Below are 20523 nucleotides of genomic sequence, written 5' to 3'. Positions count from 1 at the left end.
ATTAAGATAAGTTTATATATGTATATATATATATATATATATATATATATATATATATATATATATATATATTGTTTGTCGTGTGTTGCTAACTTGACTCTGTCAGTGTTGCTGCTGCAGCAACATTACAGTGGAGATGCTGTCAGTCCAATGCTGGTTTCCACCTCTCCAACTTCCTCTTCTTCCAGGATGGGTCTAAAGCAAGGTGACAAAGGATGGACGAATGCTGATCCAGGAAAGAAAAAGGTGATGGGGTGGTCGAGCACGTCTCAGTTCTTAACATTACTTTTGCAGAGCAGGAAATAGAAAAAATGTGCACTAAAAGGTTAGAAAAATAATACAACTGGTGAACCTGTGACGTCAATTAAAAACAAGCTCATCTTACTAAGTGATCGGTTTGCTTATCATTAAAGCAGCCCCTGGCACAGACACAGTTCAAATAGAGAGCAACGACTTTGTGTCGGCTCCATAAAGCTGCATTACAAGAGCAATTAAACGAGGCCCTCAAGAGCTCCTCTGGATTTTGCAAATCAAAAACCAAGCATTGGATCCAGAATGTAGTCAAATTAAGGAAAGTCATATATAAAAGCAGCAAAGTTTGCAGTACTTTGGAATTTTAACTGAAACACACCACGGACGATGTCTTTGATGTTGAGAAGAAGAAGACGAACAGAAAATCAGAAGAGGGCTGGAGACAGAGGACAATGGACCAATAAAAAAGAATATATTCTGGTTGTTGCAGGAAATGTGGTCGGCCTGGGCAACGTATGGAGATTTCCTTACCTCTGCTACAAGAATGGTGGAGGTGAATCACAAACATTTCTTTGCAGAGTTGCATTACGGTGCATCAAAATATCATTAATATCACCAATTGGTAAGTAAACAGAATTACTCAATGAACTGCCTTTGCCATGGGGGCACATGTCCGTATTTTTATAAACCTACAGGTGCCTTTCTGGTGCCATATGGTCTGTTTGCTGTGGTGTGTGGGATACCTCTGTTCCTGCTGGAGACCTCATTTGGTCAGTACACCCAGGAAGGATTCATCACCTGCTGGAGGAAGTTATGTCCACTGGCACAAGGCGAGTTGATGTGTGTTGAGATGAAGGATGGACTCAGCATAAAAAACATTTTAACATGATACTTTAAGATCAACTTGAGAAAGCAGCTCTGACAGTGTGGTTCACAGACATATCTGTACCGTCTCCAGACACCTGGAAATGAAAACCCTAAACAGAGTAAACTATGTTTCCTATTTGTTTTTTAGGAATTGGATATGGACAGGCTATAATCAAACTGTATGACTTCAGCTACATTATGATCGAAGTCTGGGCTCTCTTCTACCTGGTGTCCTCGTTTAGATCCCAGCTCCCCTGGACCACCTGTGAGAACACCTGGAATTCAGGTAGACTTTAAATATTGAGTACAGCTTGCAAATAGGTTCTATAATATCCTTACAGCATATCTGCACTGTTGTCTGAGGAGCATCATCTATTCATCTGTCATCTGTATAACAGTAATTCCTCATATTCACTGTTACTCCTCTGTTTGTCCTCTAAACCAGCTAACTGTTTGGATCTTCAGATTTTGGATTCTCCTTTAACAAATCTGACAAATCAGAGCATGCTGAGAAACACCACCTCTGCTGCTGCTGAGTTCTGGGAGTGAGTCTAAATTCGTTTTCTGTCACTGACCAATAATGATATTGGATTGACTTTTCACAAGCACTTCACGGAAAGACTATTACACAGTGCAAACCTGGAAAAAAGCCTGAGACGTACCATGTCATTAATGTGCCACAACAGCGTTCTACAAAGTGTGTGTTTCTTTGTCGAGAGATGAACCTCTTAAAGCTGTTGCAATTTCTTTTGTAGTGATGCTGAAATTTAAAAACAGAAAAACAATCTCAGAATTTTCATACAACCGCTTCAGGCCATTGTGAGACAAATTCCAGGTCAGGTATCCACTTATCTGCTGATAATATTCCAAACAAATACATGTAAATCACTGGCAAAATTGATTCTTGAAAGACCGGGTTTCCTACCTTGGCTTGTGTGCGCAGTATGTTAAAGACATAGATGAAAGTAAAAACATTTAAACTGTTTAATATCTGAGTGACATGACTTGACATCATTTGTAACACTGCCAAATATCTGGAGATCATTCATCATAATTTCTTGTCATACTGTATCGTGCGTCCCCTCTCGACAGACGGCGGGTGCTGGGCATGTCTGGAGGTATTGAGGAGCTGGGCAGTGTGAGATGGGAGCTGGCCTTGTGTCTGCTGGCCTGCTGGGTGTTCTGCTACTTTAGTATCTGGAAAAGTGTCAGATCATCTGGAAAGGCCAGTGGAAATAGTTTATCTAAATGTTATACTTGTAGGAGACAGAAACTGTCATTCTGCATTTTTATTGAAGTATTTTATCTTATTTCCATTATAACGTCTTTTTTTTTAAAAGGTTGCATGCTTCACCGCCACTTTCCCCTATGTGATGCTCATAATACTGCTCATCAGAGGCTTGACTCTGCCTGGAGCCTGGGACGGGATCTACTACTACCTGTATCCAGACCTGAACCGCCTGGCTAACCTTGAGGTAATCTTGTTTATATTTGCATCTAGAGTATACTGACAGTCACTCTACGTGAGGTTCAATCACAGACCATATTTCTATCCCATTTCTTTCTCCAGAGTGCCTGAAATATTTTGAAGTTGCTTCTGTTCATTTGTCTTCCTTTGAACAGTGTACAGCCATCTGATTTAATGAGGTTGGACTGAGATGGCCTTATCCTGCAAAAACCTGGAAGATCAAAAATGGCCAGGTTTCTGAGTGGTTATGAATGAGCTAGCCATTTAAATTCGGGGTTAGGCTCACATGTTGCCAAAGACCGGGAACAATGCTAGAAAGGGTTCACTCAGTCCAGTGAAAAATGCACCCGGTAACCGTGGGCAAGAACTGCGTCAAATAAAAAAAACCCAAAGTGGCCACAAAATTACCGAAATGACCTAAGGATGCACCTCAGCTCACTGTGCATGGTGCATTATGTCTGCACTTTGAGCCATGAGACTTGACTCTTAAAAAGACAGGCCAAAGTGTCAAATAAACCTTCCTACAAGTGAAGGAAGGCCTGTTAAGTCTTTCTAAGAACAAATGACAAACATGATGACAAAGAGGATCTGCAGAAAACAAGTATGTTATTATTATTATTATAGGCATATTAATGTACTTTTTGTGACATTCTACATGTTGATAGAGACAGGGCCACAAAGTGCGACATTAGGAATTCAGAATGTATTGGGGCAGCTTTAATGAGTCCAAGTAAGCTACAAAACACAATCACTGATGTAAGAATACCTTCCTTTTTCATGTTATCATTTTGAACTGGTAACATACCAGTCAAAGGCCCCCATTCATCAAGCATCTCACTGCACTCATTGCACTGAAAGTTAAACTAGGACTCCCCCTTCAGTATATAATGCATCTTTTCTTACATTTCAGGTGTGGATAGAGGCGGGGTCTCAAATATGTTTCTCCTACAGCCTGACTGTAGGGACTCTAAATGTCCTGAGCAGCTATAATGAGTACAACAACAACTGTTACAAGTGAGTATGACACAGATATTACAACATCTCTGACACCATATTACATACAGTTGCCTTTACAAAAAAGTTTTAAAAGACAATATATCAAAAAGAAACATGTTTTGCAAGTAGGCAGAGGAATGTCCTCACAAGGGTCTGTTGTCTTTGTGTGGCCTCTAGGGACAGCTTCTGGCTCTGTCTGCTGAACAGTGGGACCAGCTTTGTTGCTGGATTTGTCATCTTCTCTGTACTTGGATTCATGGCTCAGAGACAGGGTGTTCCTGTCGACACTGTGGCTGAGTCAGGTATACTTGATTTGATATAAGCTGCTTCTGTAATTCCATGTTAGTCCAAATTTAAATAACTTTGTCTTTCTTGTTTGATTCCTGTTCACAGGTCCAGGTTTGGCCTTCATTGCTTACCCTCAGGCAACATCTCTGATGCCTTTGCCACAGTTCTGGACCATCTGCTTCTTCCTGATGCTCTTTTTCCTCAGTGTTGACACACATGTAAGATGTTTTGTTGTACTGCCTCTTGATTAATTACCAATGCATTGCAGGCACAATAAACTGTTTGCTCATTTCATTTCAGTTTGTGACGGTCGAATGTTTTATCACCTCATTGAGCGACTTGTTTCCGAAGCTGTTTCGTAAACCTGGAAGACATGAGATCTTCACCCTCGTCATCTGCTCGTTCTTCTTCCTCATACATCTGATGTTGGTCACTGAGGTGCATAAACTATATCTGTGAAAGTACATCCTGCTGTCAGAAAAGGTTTTTATAAAACAATTTCTTACATTCATATGTTGTCTTCCTGCTGCAGGGAGGGATTTACATATTCCAGCTTATTGATTATTATGGCACCACCAGAGTCTGTCATTATTTCATGGCTTTATCTGAGTGTCTGGCTCTGGCCTGGAGTTTGGGTAAGCAAAAAAACATTTACATCTTATATGATTTCAGTAGGCAGCTTCAGTTAGATTGACTACATTGTCTGAATGTAACTTATTTTAGTGACAACATGCTGTTATACTAATAAAAAAAACTTTGTACAACTTTTAAATTGGCCTAATGTACAATCTAAAAATCCTGTCAGGTGCTGATCGTGTTATTAACATCATTGAGGACATGACAGGACAGAGACCGTCTGTTTTCTTCAAACTGTGCTGGAAATACATCATCCCTCTGCTGTCACTGGTGAGTCAGGGAGGTTTTAACAGAAAAATTGTTCTAAACAAGTCTACAGCCATGCCAGCACCTCTGAGCATAAGCACAATGTTGCTGGGAGGCAATACCACATTGTGGTTTAGCATGCTAACATTCGCTAACTAGCTTCATCAATTACTAATCCTTCCAATTACTGTTCAGATGTTTCAGTATGAAGGTGGACCAACCAACCAACATTGCCATATCTAGAGCTATGGTGCATATTTGTGCAGGTTAACTAAGACTATTAGAAAGGCTCTCTGTACTCACTTTTTTGGGTTTGTTTGAATTCTCTGCACCTCTACAGGCCTCCTTTATCCTGTACCTGGTTGATTACCAACACCTCAGGATTAACGACTGGTACATTTACCCTGGCTGGGCGTACGCAGTAGGATGGACCATGACACTCTCCTCTGTTCTCATGGTGCCACTGTGGGCAGCTGGACAGATTTGTCTGACAGCAGGGACCTTCAGACAGGTCAGTGTTTTAGGAGGACTTTTCCTGTAACTCTGGAAGCCTTGAAAAGAGCTTAATGTCTTTTGTCTAATTAATGATTTCATATTACAATCTATGGCCACCCATCAATGGGTGCTCTGCAAGAACATTGGGCATTTGCTGCTGATGGATTCTCAGGGGCAACACAAAATACAGTCAATAAACCTCGACAGAGGGCATGACAGGATTCCTTCAGTACGACATCAGTGGGGATTTGAGCCCATGCAGACATATTTAGTGGTGGACTGTTCCACAATGTTCCCTTTGAGGTGTTCTCTCAGTGTCCTGCAGTTTTAGCCCTAAATGTCTCATCAGTGTCATAATGATTCCAGTTGCGTGTAAACTTACTTGTCTTGTTCTCTGGTGCGTTCCAGCGTTTGTCCGCCCTTTGTCGTCCCGCTGAAGATCCAGCCTGGAAGACGGAAAGCCGAAAACCGAAAGAGGAAGGGACGACAGTCCAGCCGAGGACCTCTGAAGTCTTATAAAGTAGACATTTCAGCTGTACATCAGCTTCATGTGATCAATGTAGTTTAGGAAAGAGACTTCAGAGATAATCAGCTCAACTTTCGGCTTTAAATGACAGTTAAAACAATTTCCAGAACACGTTCAAGCCGTTATTCAGGCTTTGTATTGCTTTATATACATATAGTAAGTTGACTAAATGAGGATTGAGACTGTTACTCAAGAGAAAACAAGCAGTGTGAAGATGTCCTCTTTGGCTCTTGGGACTGATTTTTGAAAAGATAAAGTGATAATGGAGATAATTCTTTGCATCCATGGCTTTTTGATTGTGGTGAGGACATACTTCTCCTCAGATCTACACTCCAGTCTGAGTGTTCAATGTGGGTGGCTCCTACACAATGAATTATTTATTAACATGCTGGGCGAACAAGTTTTGGATTAGATACAGTGAGCTAGGATGGTAATTTCTTATTTGAGCACTGGGAAGGACTCACTTTGGGTTTTAGAGAAATTAATTCAGAGCCAATAAGTACTGAGTGCAGTGAGTGGAAATATTCAGGACTGCAAATATTGAAATGCTAAAAACTTCTGAAATCTACTTGGATTCACCTGTTGTGTGACATTAAACCCGTAAACATTAAAGCGTCCCTGCTTCTGCTTGCCTGTTTAATCAGAAGCTGAGACGAGTTTTCTGCTATAATCAGAGCTTCATCATTTTTTTAATCAGCTGATTTGATTCTGCACAGCAAACTTAGAATTTGTTCTCAAACTGAAACTGAAACTGAAACTTCCTTTGAGGAAAAACACGTCGACTTTGAGTTTTTAATGTTTATTCAGTATCGCATGTGTTCACAGCTGCTCATGGCGAGGGAAGGTAAAATGGGGGAGTCCGTGCAGCTGAAGTCCTTTTGGAGAGTCACGTGGTTCAGCTGAACCGGTTTTAACAGAAGATCATGACTGAGAGTCTGCAGCAGTGCTTGTGGTTCCGCCATCATTTCTTTTGGAAAAATCCCATGATGGACGCTTGTTTAGTTCCTTTATTTGCATTTGCGGAAGTTTTCTTGTGACTTTTCTTCTCGTCCTGTTTGTTACTTGCTGCTGGTTTTGCTGGGAAGGGGTCTTTTGGAGCTGGTTTGGTGGCCTGAACGTCATCTTCTGTTTCAGAGTACGATTCACTCTCATAGCCTTTCTCTGTCACTGTGGAAAAAGAAGATAAACCACAGCGATTTTAGGCTCCACTGTGCTGGTATTATTTTAAAAAGTATTGTCAAATCCCATTTATACACACAGAAGAAGGAGCTTTAAATACAATGCAGTAAGTGCAAATTACAGATATGAAAATTACAATGCAACTGAATCAGAGCTGATGATTAATTCAACATTTCAACAATTAAATAATGAAGCTGTTTTTGAATAACAAAGCAAAAATGCCAAAAATGTACAATTTCCAGTTTCTCAGATGTTCATATTTGGGCTCTTATTCGCCCTTGAGAATATTAAATTAAATACCTTTGGGTTTTGGACGGTGGGTCCAACAAAACAAGCAATTTTAAGCCGTCAATTTAGGATTTGGGAAATCGTGATGGGCTTTCGTCCTGGCAAATTAACTGATATTGAAAACTGTTGCAGCTCTCACACATTTCAACAAACCCAAAATATTAGAGGCTTTTAAACACAGTAATTGTTCTGAGAATATATCAACCAAACGATGAGAGTCAGTATTAAACACATTGTTCTCTCTCGTGTAAGTTTTTATGAATTCTCTCTCAAGTTTATGAATGACATTTAATGTAAGTTTAATAAATCCAGACAGAAGTTTTCAGTCTGTTCAGTCTTTTCATACCGATGCATCCTTCATCATCGACAAAGGTGCGAGACTTCAGGACTTGTCTCCTCTTCCTCGTCTTCATTTCAGAGTTCCTCTGCTGTCCAACAAAAACACATAAAAACACTGGATGAGCAACATTCGGTGTTAAACACACAAAGAACTTTTCAGCTGAACATTGAATACGTTTTAATATCTAATCACCAGCTTTGACGACTTACATGTGACTGTGAAACGGACTCGGCCTCCTTCTTCGGAGGTGAAGGTGATGGCTCTCTTGTTTCCATCTGCTCAGGAGAATCTGGAATGACTGAAGAGGTGAACAAACGTTAGTCTTCTTCCTGTAGTCGATCAACACCACTGTTCATGTGTTCTCAGGCCTATTTTTAACTTTAACTATTGATGAAAGACTTCGAAAGGTCACCGCTCACCGTCTTCATCGCTGCTGTCGGGTTCAGGCTTCTTAATCCTTCGTCGCTTCTTCTTCCCCATTTTCTCCTCCTCGCTGTCAGAATCTACTGTTCGCTTGGTTTTGCTTCAACAGGAGAAACACTTGTGCTTAAATATGTTTATAGCCTTCATTGTCCATCATCACTCAGCGAAGACCATCTCTTACATTTCTACAGGTCATTAAAATCAAGACTTTTCTAGGTAACAAACACAAAATCCAGGACTTATCTGCATCAAACCAATAATATCAGTTTGAAATAATCCACATTCAAAGTTGATGCTTTTTCCCCTGAAGGGTTACATGGACACACGCACCTCCTGGAGTCTTTCTTAGTGTCTTTCGACGGCTTCACTGCTGCAGCTTCTTGCTTCTCTTCAGGCTGTGGACTCTGGCGTCGCTGCTCTGCGGAGGATGATGACGGAGCTGCTTCCTCCTCCTTCACAGTCTTGACTGGTTTCTCTAAAGAAACGAGGACGAGAATTAACGCCTCACTGCTGCACGCCTCCACCGACCAGTCGAGTTGCAGTTGTCATCCACGTCTGTCCAGACTCATTTAATGTATGTGGTGAAGACTTTGAAGGGATTTCATAAAAAGGTGTGAAGTGTATTTTTTGGTGAAATGAAGTTCACACTACATTGACACCCAAACAGAGAATGACTTTGCTCTCATGCAGCAGGAACAGGAACAGAAAAGGTGAATTCTATTCAAGAAACACTCACTTTGAGTTTGACTCCCGAAGAAGTTCGCCATGGGACTGGCTTTTGTGGCTGGTTTGCTTTTGGGGGCATCGACCTAAAACACCGAACACAGAAGTATAAAAACTACAGCGATCGTTTATTCCTTTGTGAACAGCAGTTAATCAGACCAAAGAATACAAAGCCGTACCACAGGTGCATCCGCCTGCTCCGACTTAATGTCTTTGCCATTGTCCTGGTTCTTAGGAGCGGTCTTATTTGCAAACATTCCCATGATGCCTTTCTGCGGCTTGGTGGAAGGTTTTGAAGCGCCGTTAGCCTCGCCGTTCACGACAGATCTTTTGTGCTCGGGCTCTGGTGTGGGAGCTCGATGGATTTCTCTCGCCTGCTGCAGCTCCAGAGAAGACATGGGCACCGCCCCGGCACAGCGGATCGCACTGTACCTGCAAACAGAGCAGAGGGGACGATTCGACGCGTCCATCAAGTCTGACCGTTCTCACATTACACAGGTTTGATCTGTTTCCCCTTCTAGACTGAAACCTCCACACTCACGTGCAACATCAAAGCTTCCAATAATGTGAATTCACCCACTGTGTGTTTTACTTCTTACATTCTTTACTTATTTATCACATCATTTATCACCCTCTGCTGCTGTAACACTGCATATTCCCCCCTGAGGGATTAATAAAGGACCATCTTAACTACAGTACGTGATGAAGTAGAAAACTGATGGAAGGGTTTATTTCTCATCTACTCATGAGATGAACCAGCTTTTCCTCACCTGTGGGGAGACTCTGATCGATTTCTACTTTTAAGCACACAAACATCAACACACCTGCTGCAGTTCTTCAGATTGTCTTTCACAGCATCGTAGTCAACGCTGTAGAGGGGGCCGCTGTCTTTCAGTAAAGCTTTCTGGACACTGTAGACGTGGACGCTGACGATTAGGCTCAGCTTGGATTTGAAATCTGCAGACGAAAAACATGTGAGGTTAGATGATGATTCTACAAAAGATAAATAAACAAAACAGAGAGATGAGGAAATAATTACGAGTTTAAACACTCACCTTCCAACTGGTCCTCTTTGACAACTGACACCTTGTGACTCTGAAAGGAGCAACAACGTCAGCAACACAAAATTAAACCTCAAAATCAGAGGAGTGTGCAGAAATATGCAAACAGGTCTTATTCACTGACTGTTTCTCACCGTTTGGCCATTGTCCACAAACTTGCCTGACACGAGGTAGGTGGCGTGAAGCTGAGCTGAGCTTTCCTTCCTCTTGTGATCCAAATAATGGAAGAGCATCCTGAAGACAAGACAGACATTTTTTCTTCTCTATTCAGATTTTATTTTCATAAAGTTGCTTTAAGTCTGAGCTCGGTAACAGTCAGTGACACCACACTGCTTCCCACATGCTGGCAGTGAACATTTTTTTTATTTGTTTTTTGCCTTGATTTTAATGATAATTTGGATAATTTCTTGAACTTAAAGGTTCTTTCTTGACCTTGGAAACTGGTGAATGACGATAATAAATCATCACCTGCCCAGAAGTCCACAGGTAACATCATTCATAACAACTAAATTATCTCTCTGATAACTGCAAAGTGCGATCTGATTTGTTTTATTAAACTAAACTGATGATTTTAAGCGGGTTGCCCCATTTTCTGTGCTGGAGAATTTACTCTAAAGCAAATTAGCCTTAAATCATTCAATCATTACTGAGGATGCAGTGATTGTTCCTCCAAACAGCATAAACAGGAAAACCTCATGTTTTCTAATCAAAGTCTGGATCTTTGGCTTGTTCCCGTTTCTGTAAAGCTTGAACATTGTGGCAGAAGCCTGAAGAGCAGAAACTCACTGTTTGGCTGTGTTGACATGGACTCCGAGAGTGAGACTGAGCCATTTATAGGTCACCTGTTAACCAGAAAACACACCACAGCATTTGAATTTCAGTGTCGTTGTCAGTCATATTTGTTTGCTACAAGAATGAGGCGACAACTGCAATTCAAACAAAGGCAGATATTTAATGTTCGCGTTTTATTCGTCAGCCTAACGTAACAATTACAGTTAACGTTACAGTACGTTTCGCACCGAGCTAACGTTAGCTAACGTGCCATTCTTAGTAACGTTAACCGTTTGGTTTCCATCGTTAAATTTGATAAATATGTCGTTTAGCTAACATAATTACAGCCTTTAACTCTTGTTAAACGTTTCATAAATCCTACAGTGTTCGACTGACGTTATTTCCAAAACAACAGTTGGCGGTTTCTAGCAATAACTGAAGCTAATCATATATATATAAAAAAATAAGTTTTTGTTTAATTGAAAGCTAATTTCAACATCATTCATAAGCCGAATTCACCAGACCCTTCACACAAATCTTATAAAATTGTAAGCCACCCTAGGCTACCTTTCAGGCCGATGTATATTCTTATCAAAAATTAATGATGCAGTTTTTGAACGCAGTTCGACGGCTAATTGTACCGGGGCTAGCGTCAGTCAGGTGGCATTATTTCACCCGGGACAACATTAAAGAAGAAGACATATCACTAATCAAGGGTGCACTTACTATCTTGTTGTGGTCGTTGACAAACTCGTCGATATTATCCAAATAAAGCTCGTCCATTTTGTTAGACTGTTCGTGTATATGGACGTCTTGCTGAACAGTTTTAACTGCGCGGGAAGGTAGTTTATTTACTTCCTGTTAAATGTCACGTGTGCCCATTCTTACTTCCGGTGGGATGAGGGCTGCAGGCTGCCCTCTACAGGACAACAACGGCAACAGAATGACGATATAGTTTAGGAATAAAGATAGTGATGGAAATATCCTCTGAGCATCCAAAGTCTGATAAATGTTATTCCTTTATTACAATAAACACACATTGTAGTCAATTCTGACTCAGTCTTACGTGCACCATCCTGCTGCTGTAAATACTTAGTAGAGCACGACATGTGCATCATTCTGCAGCTGAGATAGTTCCCATCAAATCCACTATTTACTTATGTTTGAGTAATGTTCGCTAAAAACTACAATACCCAGGTGTTTTAGGGAATAACTGGGCATTTTTAAAGCTACACTATGAATCGTTGACCCGTTTGTAAAGATTAATTAGGATTTGTTGACAATAAGAAAATCTGGAAGAACACCAGCCTTTAAACCTTCATACAAGCATTCAGTGGACGGCTCTTTCATTGATGATGCAGAAACACCTGTGAAAACACTGAAAGCTGTTTCTCAGGAGTAAGTGACGTTTCATCAGGCTCAGGTGTGATGTAGTGGATGTATTCTGGGATGGTTTTACTGTGATATCGCAGCTTTCTCACCCCTTTTAACACCCCATTGCCCCCATCATGTCACAGGGCTTTCAGCTCGGTAGAACAGGTACAATACTTGGTGATAGCTTAGCACACATAACCCAAGAAATAGAAATCACCACAATGGAGTATTGATGGTTTGTGAAGCTTGAAATCCTTCTATAAGATTGTGCTGTACCTGAATTATGGCAATACTGCTGTTTTAAAGAAATAAAATGCTGACTGCAAACTGAGCCACAAGGATCAAAGATCGTAAAACGGTTAATGGATAATAAGCGCTGCTTTTAATTTGCTTTAAACAGGGAAACCGACTGGCCAATAAATTGGAATAGGCGGCGTGACAGCAGCAGAAGGCAGTTATAAATGAAGAAAAAGCGGCTCCTCTGCAGGCTGCAGGGAGGAGATGAGCAGCCTTATTAGTGCATCACAACAATATACATTTGGATTTTTAACGAGCTGCTGTGACAAAGATATTCAAGAAAGACAACGCTGACATACAAAACCTTCAGTAACCTCATCATCAACTTTTCCAGACAGATCACTGGCCAACGCGAGGGCAGCCTCCACTCAGCTTCACTGCTTGTCATCATCTGTCTGCATCAGGTGAAGCTTATTATGAGTAGAAATGAGGGAACCAGACTGTTCACACATCACTTGTTAGGATGAATCTTTCTCAGCAGGGTTTAGAAATGTGATTAAGATGATGGACAGGGGCCTAAATATTGATGGCGTGCATGATTTCTAGTTGCTCTGCCGTCGTGCTGAAATCTAAAGCGATACTAGACAGTTAGAGGCAGTATTTGCCGAGTGTCTGACAACAGCTAAAAGACCGACAAATGAGGCAGTGAAGGTCAGAGTCAGGGGTTACCAGAGTCATTCCAGGCATCATGATGTACCAACCAAGGTGTGGAAAATAATAATGATGACAGGTCTCCAGGGGCCCCATTAACACTACCCGTTACTAGAGTGAAAACATAGCAGTGATGTTTTAGTCGGACCTCGCCATCCACGCAGGAGGCCCAGGTTTGATTCCCGGAAAAATGCAATAACCTTTTCAACCTGGATCACATCGGAAAAGAATAATAACAACTGCCCTTTCAACCACAACGTATCATTGATCGCTCAGTGGGGAAGTTCACACCTTCTACCTGGGGGGTCTGGATGCCATTTCTGGCCAAAGCAATAATGCAACCTGTGTTAAATTAAAGCAGAATGAAAAGGTCTCTCCTTAGCATTGATGGCTCAGTGGTAGATTTCTCACCGGGATCCCCTCACGTACAAAGAGAAAAAAACAGGCGTACGGTCCAAAACATATACGATGCCATCATTAAATGATCATGAAACAACAGGAAAACCATCGACAGGGAATTACAGTTTCAGGCAATACACATGTTCATTTAAAGGGTCAGTTCACCCACATTTTAACAAGTGATTTCTTGCATTGAAGGTTATCGCTGGAAATTCGTTTCTACCAAAGAAATACTCCCTAAGAAAACTGCTGACTGTGAGATCTGTGGATTGAATTCTTCCTTAATTTAAGTTTAAAGGGACAACACATCAATTTTACACATCAAGATCACGATCCTCGTGATGGGGAGCACTATTTAGCCTGTGACTATGACAGATGTATACAGTCTTCTGAGGCTCTGAAGGAAGCTCCAAGTCTGCAAAGTCTCTGTCTGTAGAACTTTAATGCATAAAACCAAAAATATCTGCACGGCGATATGAGATGAGAAGAAAAACAGACCCTTTAAGAGAGAGTGTTGGATGCATTGGTGAGGCTGAAGAAGCAGAACTGAACTTATATTAATTACATTTTGTGGGAAAGGTAAGGTAAAGGTCTCCAATGAAGCCTGTAAACAAGCAGAATGTCACGTCGCAGTCTGTGGCTGCAGACACAAGAGCGGCTGTCAATCCTGAGGCCACCTTCATTATTTGTGAGCCAAACAATATTCAATAAATAAAAAATAAAATTAAATAATCAACCCCGCTGTGCTTATTAACCCTCTGAAAAAAAGCCCAGACTGAACGAAGAGAGCAGGTGAAAGAAAAAACACTCAGCTGTCCAATCGGTGTCACACGCTGGAGAGATGATGATTAATTCAGGTGTGTCCTCACTGTTTCTGCGCTCAGATGATCTCACATAATATTTAGACAGCAGCGGCTCTGAATCTTCAGCCGCCGAGGAGCCGACCAGCCCGCATGACAACTTCTAACAGAAATGTCAAACAGAAGGGCAGCAACGTGCGGCAGACGAGGGAAAAATATTCCCCTAATGGTGACGAGAATCACAGCCTCTCCTGGAGGACGCCGAGCAAAACTGAGGTCCTCACATGGAGCACGGTTGGTTAAGATGAAGGAACAAAGCCAATCTGATCTTCTTTGTCTTTCTTCCTATATGCTGCTCTACATAAGTCAGATATACCTTTGCAACCTCTGTGTTTGAAACTCATTGTAGCTCAGTGCATGATCGGTCTATCGAGCCGAGCTGGAAAATACAGTCATCACCACGTTAGGAGACGCTTTCCTGAGTGCAGAGACGTAAAACTGCTCCGAGTTTGAGCAATACAGCCTCACAGCAGCATGTCAGCAGCTGCCGATCAGTGAAGGATGTTCAGTGTTGACATACAAACCATGTGACCTGTTCAGCATGTGGCTGGAGGCTGCCTGTCTGTTTATATCTATCTATATCCATCCATCCGTCCAATCATACACTTCATTTTTTAAAGCTGGGTTTGGTTGGATTACTGAATTCAGCTCCAAAACCACCCAGATTTCTTAAGATCAAAACATAATAAATAGTCAATTTAAATATTTATTCATTGTTTTATTAGAAGGATCAGGATTTAGCGTAAGTTAAATTTAAGTTGATGTTGTGTTTTTATGGGAGTTGAAAGGATTTTGATTCGATTAAGAAGTTTGAGTGACTGTAAGCAGATTCGGTGATCTGCTCACACCACAGTGGAATCTGAGCCCCCCCAGCTGCCCCTCTGCTTAGCTCAAATGCCTCTCTGGTTTGACGTCATGGGGCAAATTAAACCTCGACTGTGACCGCAAAACCCTGAACATAAGAGATGCTGCTTCTCATTTTTGCCCCTGAGAGACTCTGCGCTGCTTCTGGGGAGACAAAGACACCGCGTTTGGTACCTTTATTGTTCATTTTGCACAGGAAATAATGCAGTTTCCTCTTCCTGTAAAGATCTGCACACTTAACATTTCTGTGCACAATCACTCTGTCTGTGTCTGTGTGTCCACCTGGAGGTTCATTACAGGTTTTACTTCACAGCAAAAGCAAACCTCCTTCACAGAACAGTCAGCGTTGGACTCTCTGGATAAGAATCTCTTTGTGAAGCTCAAATGTATTTAACATGCAGCTTCACATGAACTCGAAGTGTTGATGAGAGTCAGTGGTACCTGCAGGTGTCAGAGTGTCGGATGAAAGTTTTCACACCGTGGAAACAACTGTCACATGCCGTCAACTTACACCACATTCAGAACTCTCCTGGTCCTCCTCAAACTTTTCAGCGTAGTATCACCTGATGTCTGGACTCAAATACAGTCAGACGCTGCTTTATTGAAGCACTAATTCAATTTGATTTACTAAGCAGAAGTCATTCCACAAGCTGGATTTAAAGGGAAATAAAGAGAGGAGCAGAATACATAAAAAGTAAATACATAAAAACAGTAATGATATGAAAAAAATGACCTCATAGACTTAAGATTAGTCATTTATAGATTCAGTAATTAATCAATATGTTCAAACTGGCACAACTTTGTTCAGTTCTATTGTAGTTTTTCAAGCTGCAGTTGTTTGTCGCTCTGTGATTACAGTAACATGCTGCAGCTTAAGGGGGTTTCTGTTATTTTGTCCACCCCCTGTGTGTTGTCACTGTTTATTTGCCGTCTCAGTGAAGCAGAGAGCAAATGAGCCGACATGACAACGTCTGAGAGCAACATCTAATAGTTTCACTGACAGAGATTTCTGCTGTGCTCTCCACAGCCGGCAACAAGAGCCATCCATCACACACACACACACACACACACACACACACACACACACACACACACACACACACACACACACACACTGTCATGTCTCCATCACTGCAGAGGACATTTCATTGATGTGTTTTTTGGAGACTTACCCCGAACATGACCACTACTGGCCCAATCCTAACCTTACCCTCACCTTAACCCAAGTCCTCACCCTAAAATTTCATGATTTACGTTATGAGGACTTGCGATTTGTCCCCATAAGGAAGGCAGGTGCACGCGCACACTGAAGCTCAGGGGACAAAATGTCGGACTTGTGCGTATGTTTGAGCTCTAACACGATTGTCATTCCAGCGTGTTTTAACCCACCGCTCTAAAATCATGAGACCGCTCTGAGATTAACTTTATCTCCTTTTCAGTGCAGACAAACGTAAAAAAGGCTGCAGACAAACATCACACATCAATTTCCAAAGGAGAATTAGAACCAAAATCACACTGAAGCAAAGCACAAAGTCCATTCTGCTGTATGGCAGCGTTCCTCTTTGAAATGAATCTGATGAGATCTTTCATGTCTGTCGGGGTTAAACCTCGATAATGGATTCTTTTATCAGCGATCCCCCGCTGTAAGAAGGTGAATGCAAAGCATTTGGCACAAGAAAACGTTTTCTTTTATCCTGCTATGGAAACATCTTCTAAGTTGGGGAAACATTCTGACTTTTCTCCCCTGCTGTTCTCTGGCCCCTGATATCACATTTGGCCGCTCCAGATCCACAGAAAAGATATGTGCTCTTAGAGAAATGCATAAAGAATGTATTAGATATCTCTCGCGCTGCCTGCAGGCCCATTTCAGACGCGTTTGTTCTCCAACAGGTTTTAGGATTCCCTCAACAGGATATTCTGATTGGTTTTATGATGTAAAGCGATGGCTCTGAGGGCAAGTTATCTGCTTGAATCCATAACTGCCAACTTCCTCAACTGTACAACAGCAGTCACGCCTGAGGTGTGAAACAACACGTAGAGATCTGACAGATCCAGGCAGAAACACAGCAAACATACGACATGCTGTGCAGCCTCCTACAGATGTCTGCTTCAGACGCACGTGCTCTTTTTTCTGATCGCAACGATACGCTTCAGACCACAGATTACATTTGATGAGACGTTTCCCTCCCAAACACCAGCTGAGAGGATTGTTGTCATTAGATATGACGTTAGATCTGAATTGTAATCGTCTTCACTGCAGGTGGAGAGGTAGTGTAACAGTGGGAGAGGAGAAATGTATCATCAAAACGCTCTTTATGTTTCCTCTCAGCAGGCTGCTGGGCAAAGACTGAATAATCAAATACAACTGTTAGTCATTCTTTGGAGGAATATAAATCCCTGAAGGACATACCACTCTGGAAACAAATTAATCCACTTTAAAGAGTTGGTTCACACAAATTAAAGAAAAAAAAAATCCCTGCTTCTATTATTCAGGTAATTTCGGTTCTATTTGTCCTGGTTGTGAGATATTTCCCTTTGAGATTGATGCAAACAATGTTCCATTACTCTGCATCACCCAAACTGCTCTATGAAGGGCTATTTGTAGAACGGTGTTCCAGTGAAAACAGTTGTGTTGTAAGGGTATTGTTGATGTTACAGAGGCAGAAATGTCAAAACCAACAACGTCCTCATATCGAACTGAGCACATCGATCGTCAATAACTCCCAAAACGACACACATCACCGACCAGCGAACCAGACCTGCATCGTCACGTGATTAACGCTGTGAAACGGTCACGACTTGGTTTGATTTAGGCAAAAAAATTCTTGGTTTGGTTTAAGAAAAGATCATGGTACGTTGTACAATGTTGACTTCAGTTTCACTCAGGACATGAACAGCAGTCTCCTGGGTGAAAATCCCGTGTTAGCTTGATCCGTCCATCCACCCCGTCCCCTCTATATGTGGTCTTTCTTCCTCACCCACTCTCAGTGAATGTCCATGTGTGTCACAGAGGACGGGCTGCAAAGAATCTGGACCCCTAAAACAAGAAGCTATCTGCATGGAGTGAACTCCGTGAACCTACCTTTAAATAAACTGCTGGATTCAGTGAAAGCTGCGTGCTGGTAGTTAAAGGAATCCTGTACATCAAAGCCCACAACTTTGTAAGAAAGCAGCTATGACACGCTGAGGGGGAAAGCACATACTAATAGAAAATAATGAGCGCCGTTTTAAGGCCATAGGCGCTGCATTTATATAAGAAGAACAAAAGGTCAAGGCCAGTATGAGAAAGTTTAGACACTTCAAAAACACTTTGCTGTATTTGTCCTTCTGCAACTCTGAACCATCAGCTCATTATTATTCTGGAGATCAGACGCAGTGGTTTACAACAACAGCCGCTGGATTACTTTGAGCAATCATCTTATGAATATAGGTAAGATTAGGTATATTTTTGATATTTTAGATAATGGATGAGTTTGGTTGTTGACAGAAAAGTTCAGACAGTTCAGAAAAATCTGCACCCTGTTTGCACAACAGACGTAGTTCAGTACCTGTGAGCTGAGCCATCAGGAGGAGATGGAGGGGATGGTGGTGGTGTGAGAGGCAGGCGAGGTGATGAATGAGCTTTTTCTAACCCTAATCAAGTTGATTTTAACCACAGCGCTGTCACAATTTAAAACTGAAAAATCGTAAATGAAGCAAAATGTTGAAAATATAAAGAAATATGAAGTTTCATACATTTCTCCAACACATCGTTGGATCGCAGAAACGATCAATGCCAACATAATTTTGGTGATTCTGTGAGCAAAACGGCATTCAGTCATAAAAACATTGCTCTGTAATGGTGAAAATTTCCACAGGGTGCTGTTGAATTTGATTTAAGTCAAACTTGATGTGGGTCAGTCCTTCAACGCTTTGTTTTGGGTGCAAAGAGTCCAGTGAGTCCAAACTATCAGTCAGATAGTGTATTAGCAGCAAAATGGAGGCCAAAGTGTCCTATAACACAACTGTGCAGTGTTGTTTCCCTTTGCATTTTAAATTATGTCCATTTCATCATCAAATATGTGCCATTTGCTTGAAGACACTGATGATGCTAATTATGATTCCAGTGGGAACATCTCTGAAACAGTGACAACACACAGGGGGTGGACAAAATAACAGAAACCCCCTTAAGCTGCAGCATGTTACTGTAATCACAGAGCGACAAACAACTGCAGCTTGAAAAACTACAATAGAACTGAACAAAGTTGCGACAGTTTGAACATATTGATTAATTATTGTATTCTGCTCCTCTCCAAATCCAACAGTTTTGCTTGTGGAATGACTTCTGCTTAGTAAATCAAATTGAATCAATGCTTCAATAAAGCAGTGTCTGACTGTATTTGAGTCCAGACATCAGGTGATACTACACTGAAAAGTTTGGGGAGGAGGTGAGCGACTTTACAGCCATCAGCCTCATTTTCCAACCACCAGATTGCTTCCAGCCTGAATTTTGATCACACACAGTTCGGATGCCACAAACTCTGCACACTCAGACTTCATTGGATGAGAAGATTCATCTGTTCACATTGAAATTACATGGTAGCTGTCGCTGTTGGTCGTCCACAGAGAGGCTGCCGTGGCGGCACCCAGGCCCGGCGTCAGGCTCCATCAGCGGGGACAATCATTAGCTGCCTCCCTGAGGAGCCGTTCTCCCCTCAGCATCCTCTCGTCTTCACCATCAGCCCTTTGTGGCTGCTGCTGATAAGGCCAAGCTAATATCTGCTCAGTCGCTGGCTGTATGGGAAATGATAAAGACGGGCCGAGCTGCTGTCCACTCCATCAGGAGAATAGAAACTGGAATCCAGCCTCGGGGCTATTGTTATTCAACAATAGAGGACGCTGTAGCTGAAATCCAGGGCAAGGTGCTCGAAACAAAACACAAGACAGGGAAAGGGTGACAGATTGACTTAGTGTCTACAGTGACTGTGCCATAGACAAAATGTCACAGGTTCCACCCCTGCTACAGTCGCCTTCCAGAGTGCTCAAATGTCCCTGAGAAAGATAATGATACTGTTGTCACCCATTACAAGCCACTCTGAATGACAGCAGCTGAACATCAAGTAGAACCACAAATACCTGTGATCCACGTGTGCTGCAGAATTGTTGTACAATAATACAGCATATGACTAATTCTAGAATAATGACCTCATCCTGGACCACCATTTCTAAAATGATGTCACCCAGATGTTTTTGAAGTTATGATGCTTAAACATGCAGTAACATGTTTTGGCCACTTGGTGTCAGTGGAAACAAGCTGTAAGCACAACGCTGACATATCGTCACATTTTAAGTCCATATGGTGAATATATATAAAATCAAACGAGGTGCAGAGAAATTTGACTTTCTTGACTTTTAATATCTCTGATAGGCTGATTTTTACCTCCTGCTCCAGGTGTCATATCCATAAAAAGTCTATCACAAAAGACTAAAACTAGAAAAGTAAGACCCAAACGGTAAAAAGGGATCCAATCAGAGGACAG

At 41.7% G+C, this 20523-nt stretch overlaps 2 protein-coding genes across 3 annotated transcripts; one reads left to right on the top strand and one right to left on the bottom strand.

Moving 5' to 3' along the window:
- Positions 1–639: 639 nt before the first annotated feature.
- Positions 640–5767, top strand: LOC143329276 (sodium- and chloride-dependent betaine transporter-like). The gene is made up of 14 exons (XM_076745101.1): positions 640–805; positions 948–1082; positions 1268–1405; positions 1565–1664; positions 2212–2344; positions 2460–2594; positions 3498–3601; positions 3761–3885; positions 3977–4089; positions 4172–4309; positions 4404–4506; positions 4677–4777; positions 5094–5264; positions 5657–5767. The coding sequence occupies exons 1-14, from the start codon at positions 640–642 to the stop codon at positions 5765–5767; spliced, it is 1773 nt and encodes a 590-aa protein (XP_076601216.1).
- A 670-nt stretch (positions 5768–6437) lies between these two features.
- Positions 6438–11444, bottom strand: pold3 (polymerase (DNA-directed), delta 3, accessory subunit). 2 transcript variants are annotated; one of them, XM_076745157.1, is made up of 12 exons: positions 11286–11444; positions 10575–10630; positions 9923–10022; positions 9783–9822; positions 9552–9684; positions 8907–9159; positions 8741–8813; positions 8335–8479; positions 8001–8104; positions 7791–7879; positions 7588–7669; positions 6438–6941 (listed from the first exon to the last, which is right to left on the bottom strand). In XM_076745157.1, the coding sequence occupies exons 1-12, from the start codon at positions 11340–11342 to the stop codon at positions 6736–6738; spliced, it is 1338 nt and encodes a 445-aa protein (XP_076601272.1). In that variant the 5' UTR covers positions 11343–11444; the 3' UTR covers positions 6438–6735. The 2 variants fall into 2 exon arrangements, with proteins under 2 accessions (XP_076601272.1, XP_076601273.1); XM_076745158.1 differs by having other exon boundaries at positions 6564–6941; positions 7588–7666.
- Positions 11445–20523: the final 9079 nt, after the last annotated feature.

Source organism: Chaetodon auriga, chromosome 12 (assembly GCF_051107435.1).
Source record: "Chaetodon auriga isolate fChaAug3 chromosome 12, fChaAug3.hap1, whole genome shotgun sequence".
In the NCBI taxonomy this organism is placed as follows: Eukaryota; Metazoa; Chordata; class Actinopteri; order Chaetodontiformes; family Chaetodontidae; genus Chaetodon; species Chaetodon auriga.
Note: the sequence above shows the minus strand (reverse complement) of the source record. Positions and strands in the feature narration are given on the sequence as shown.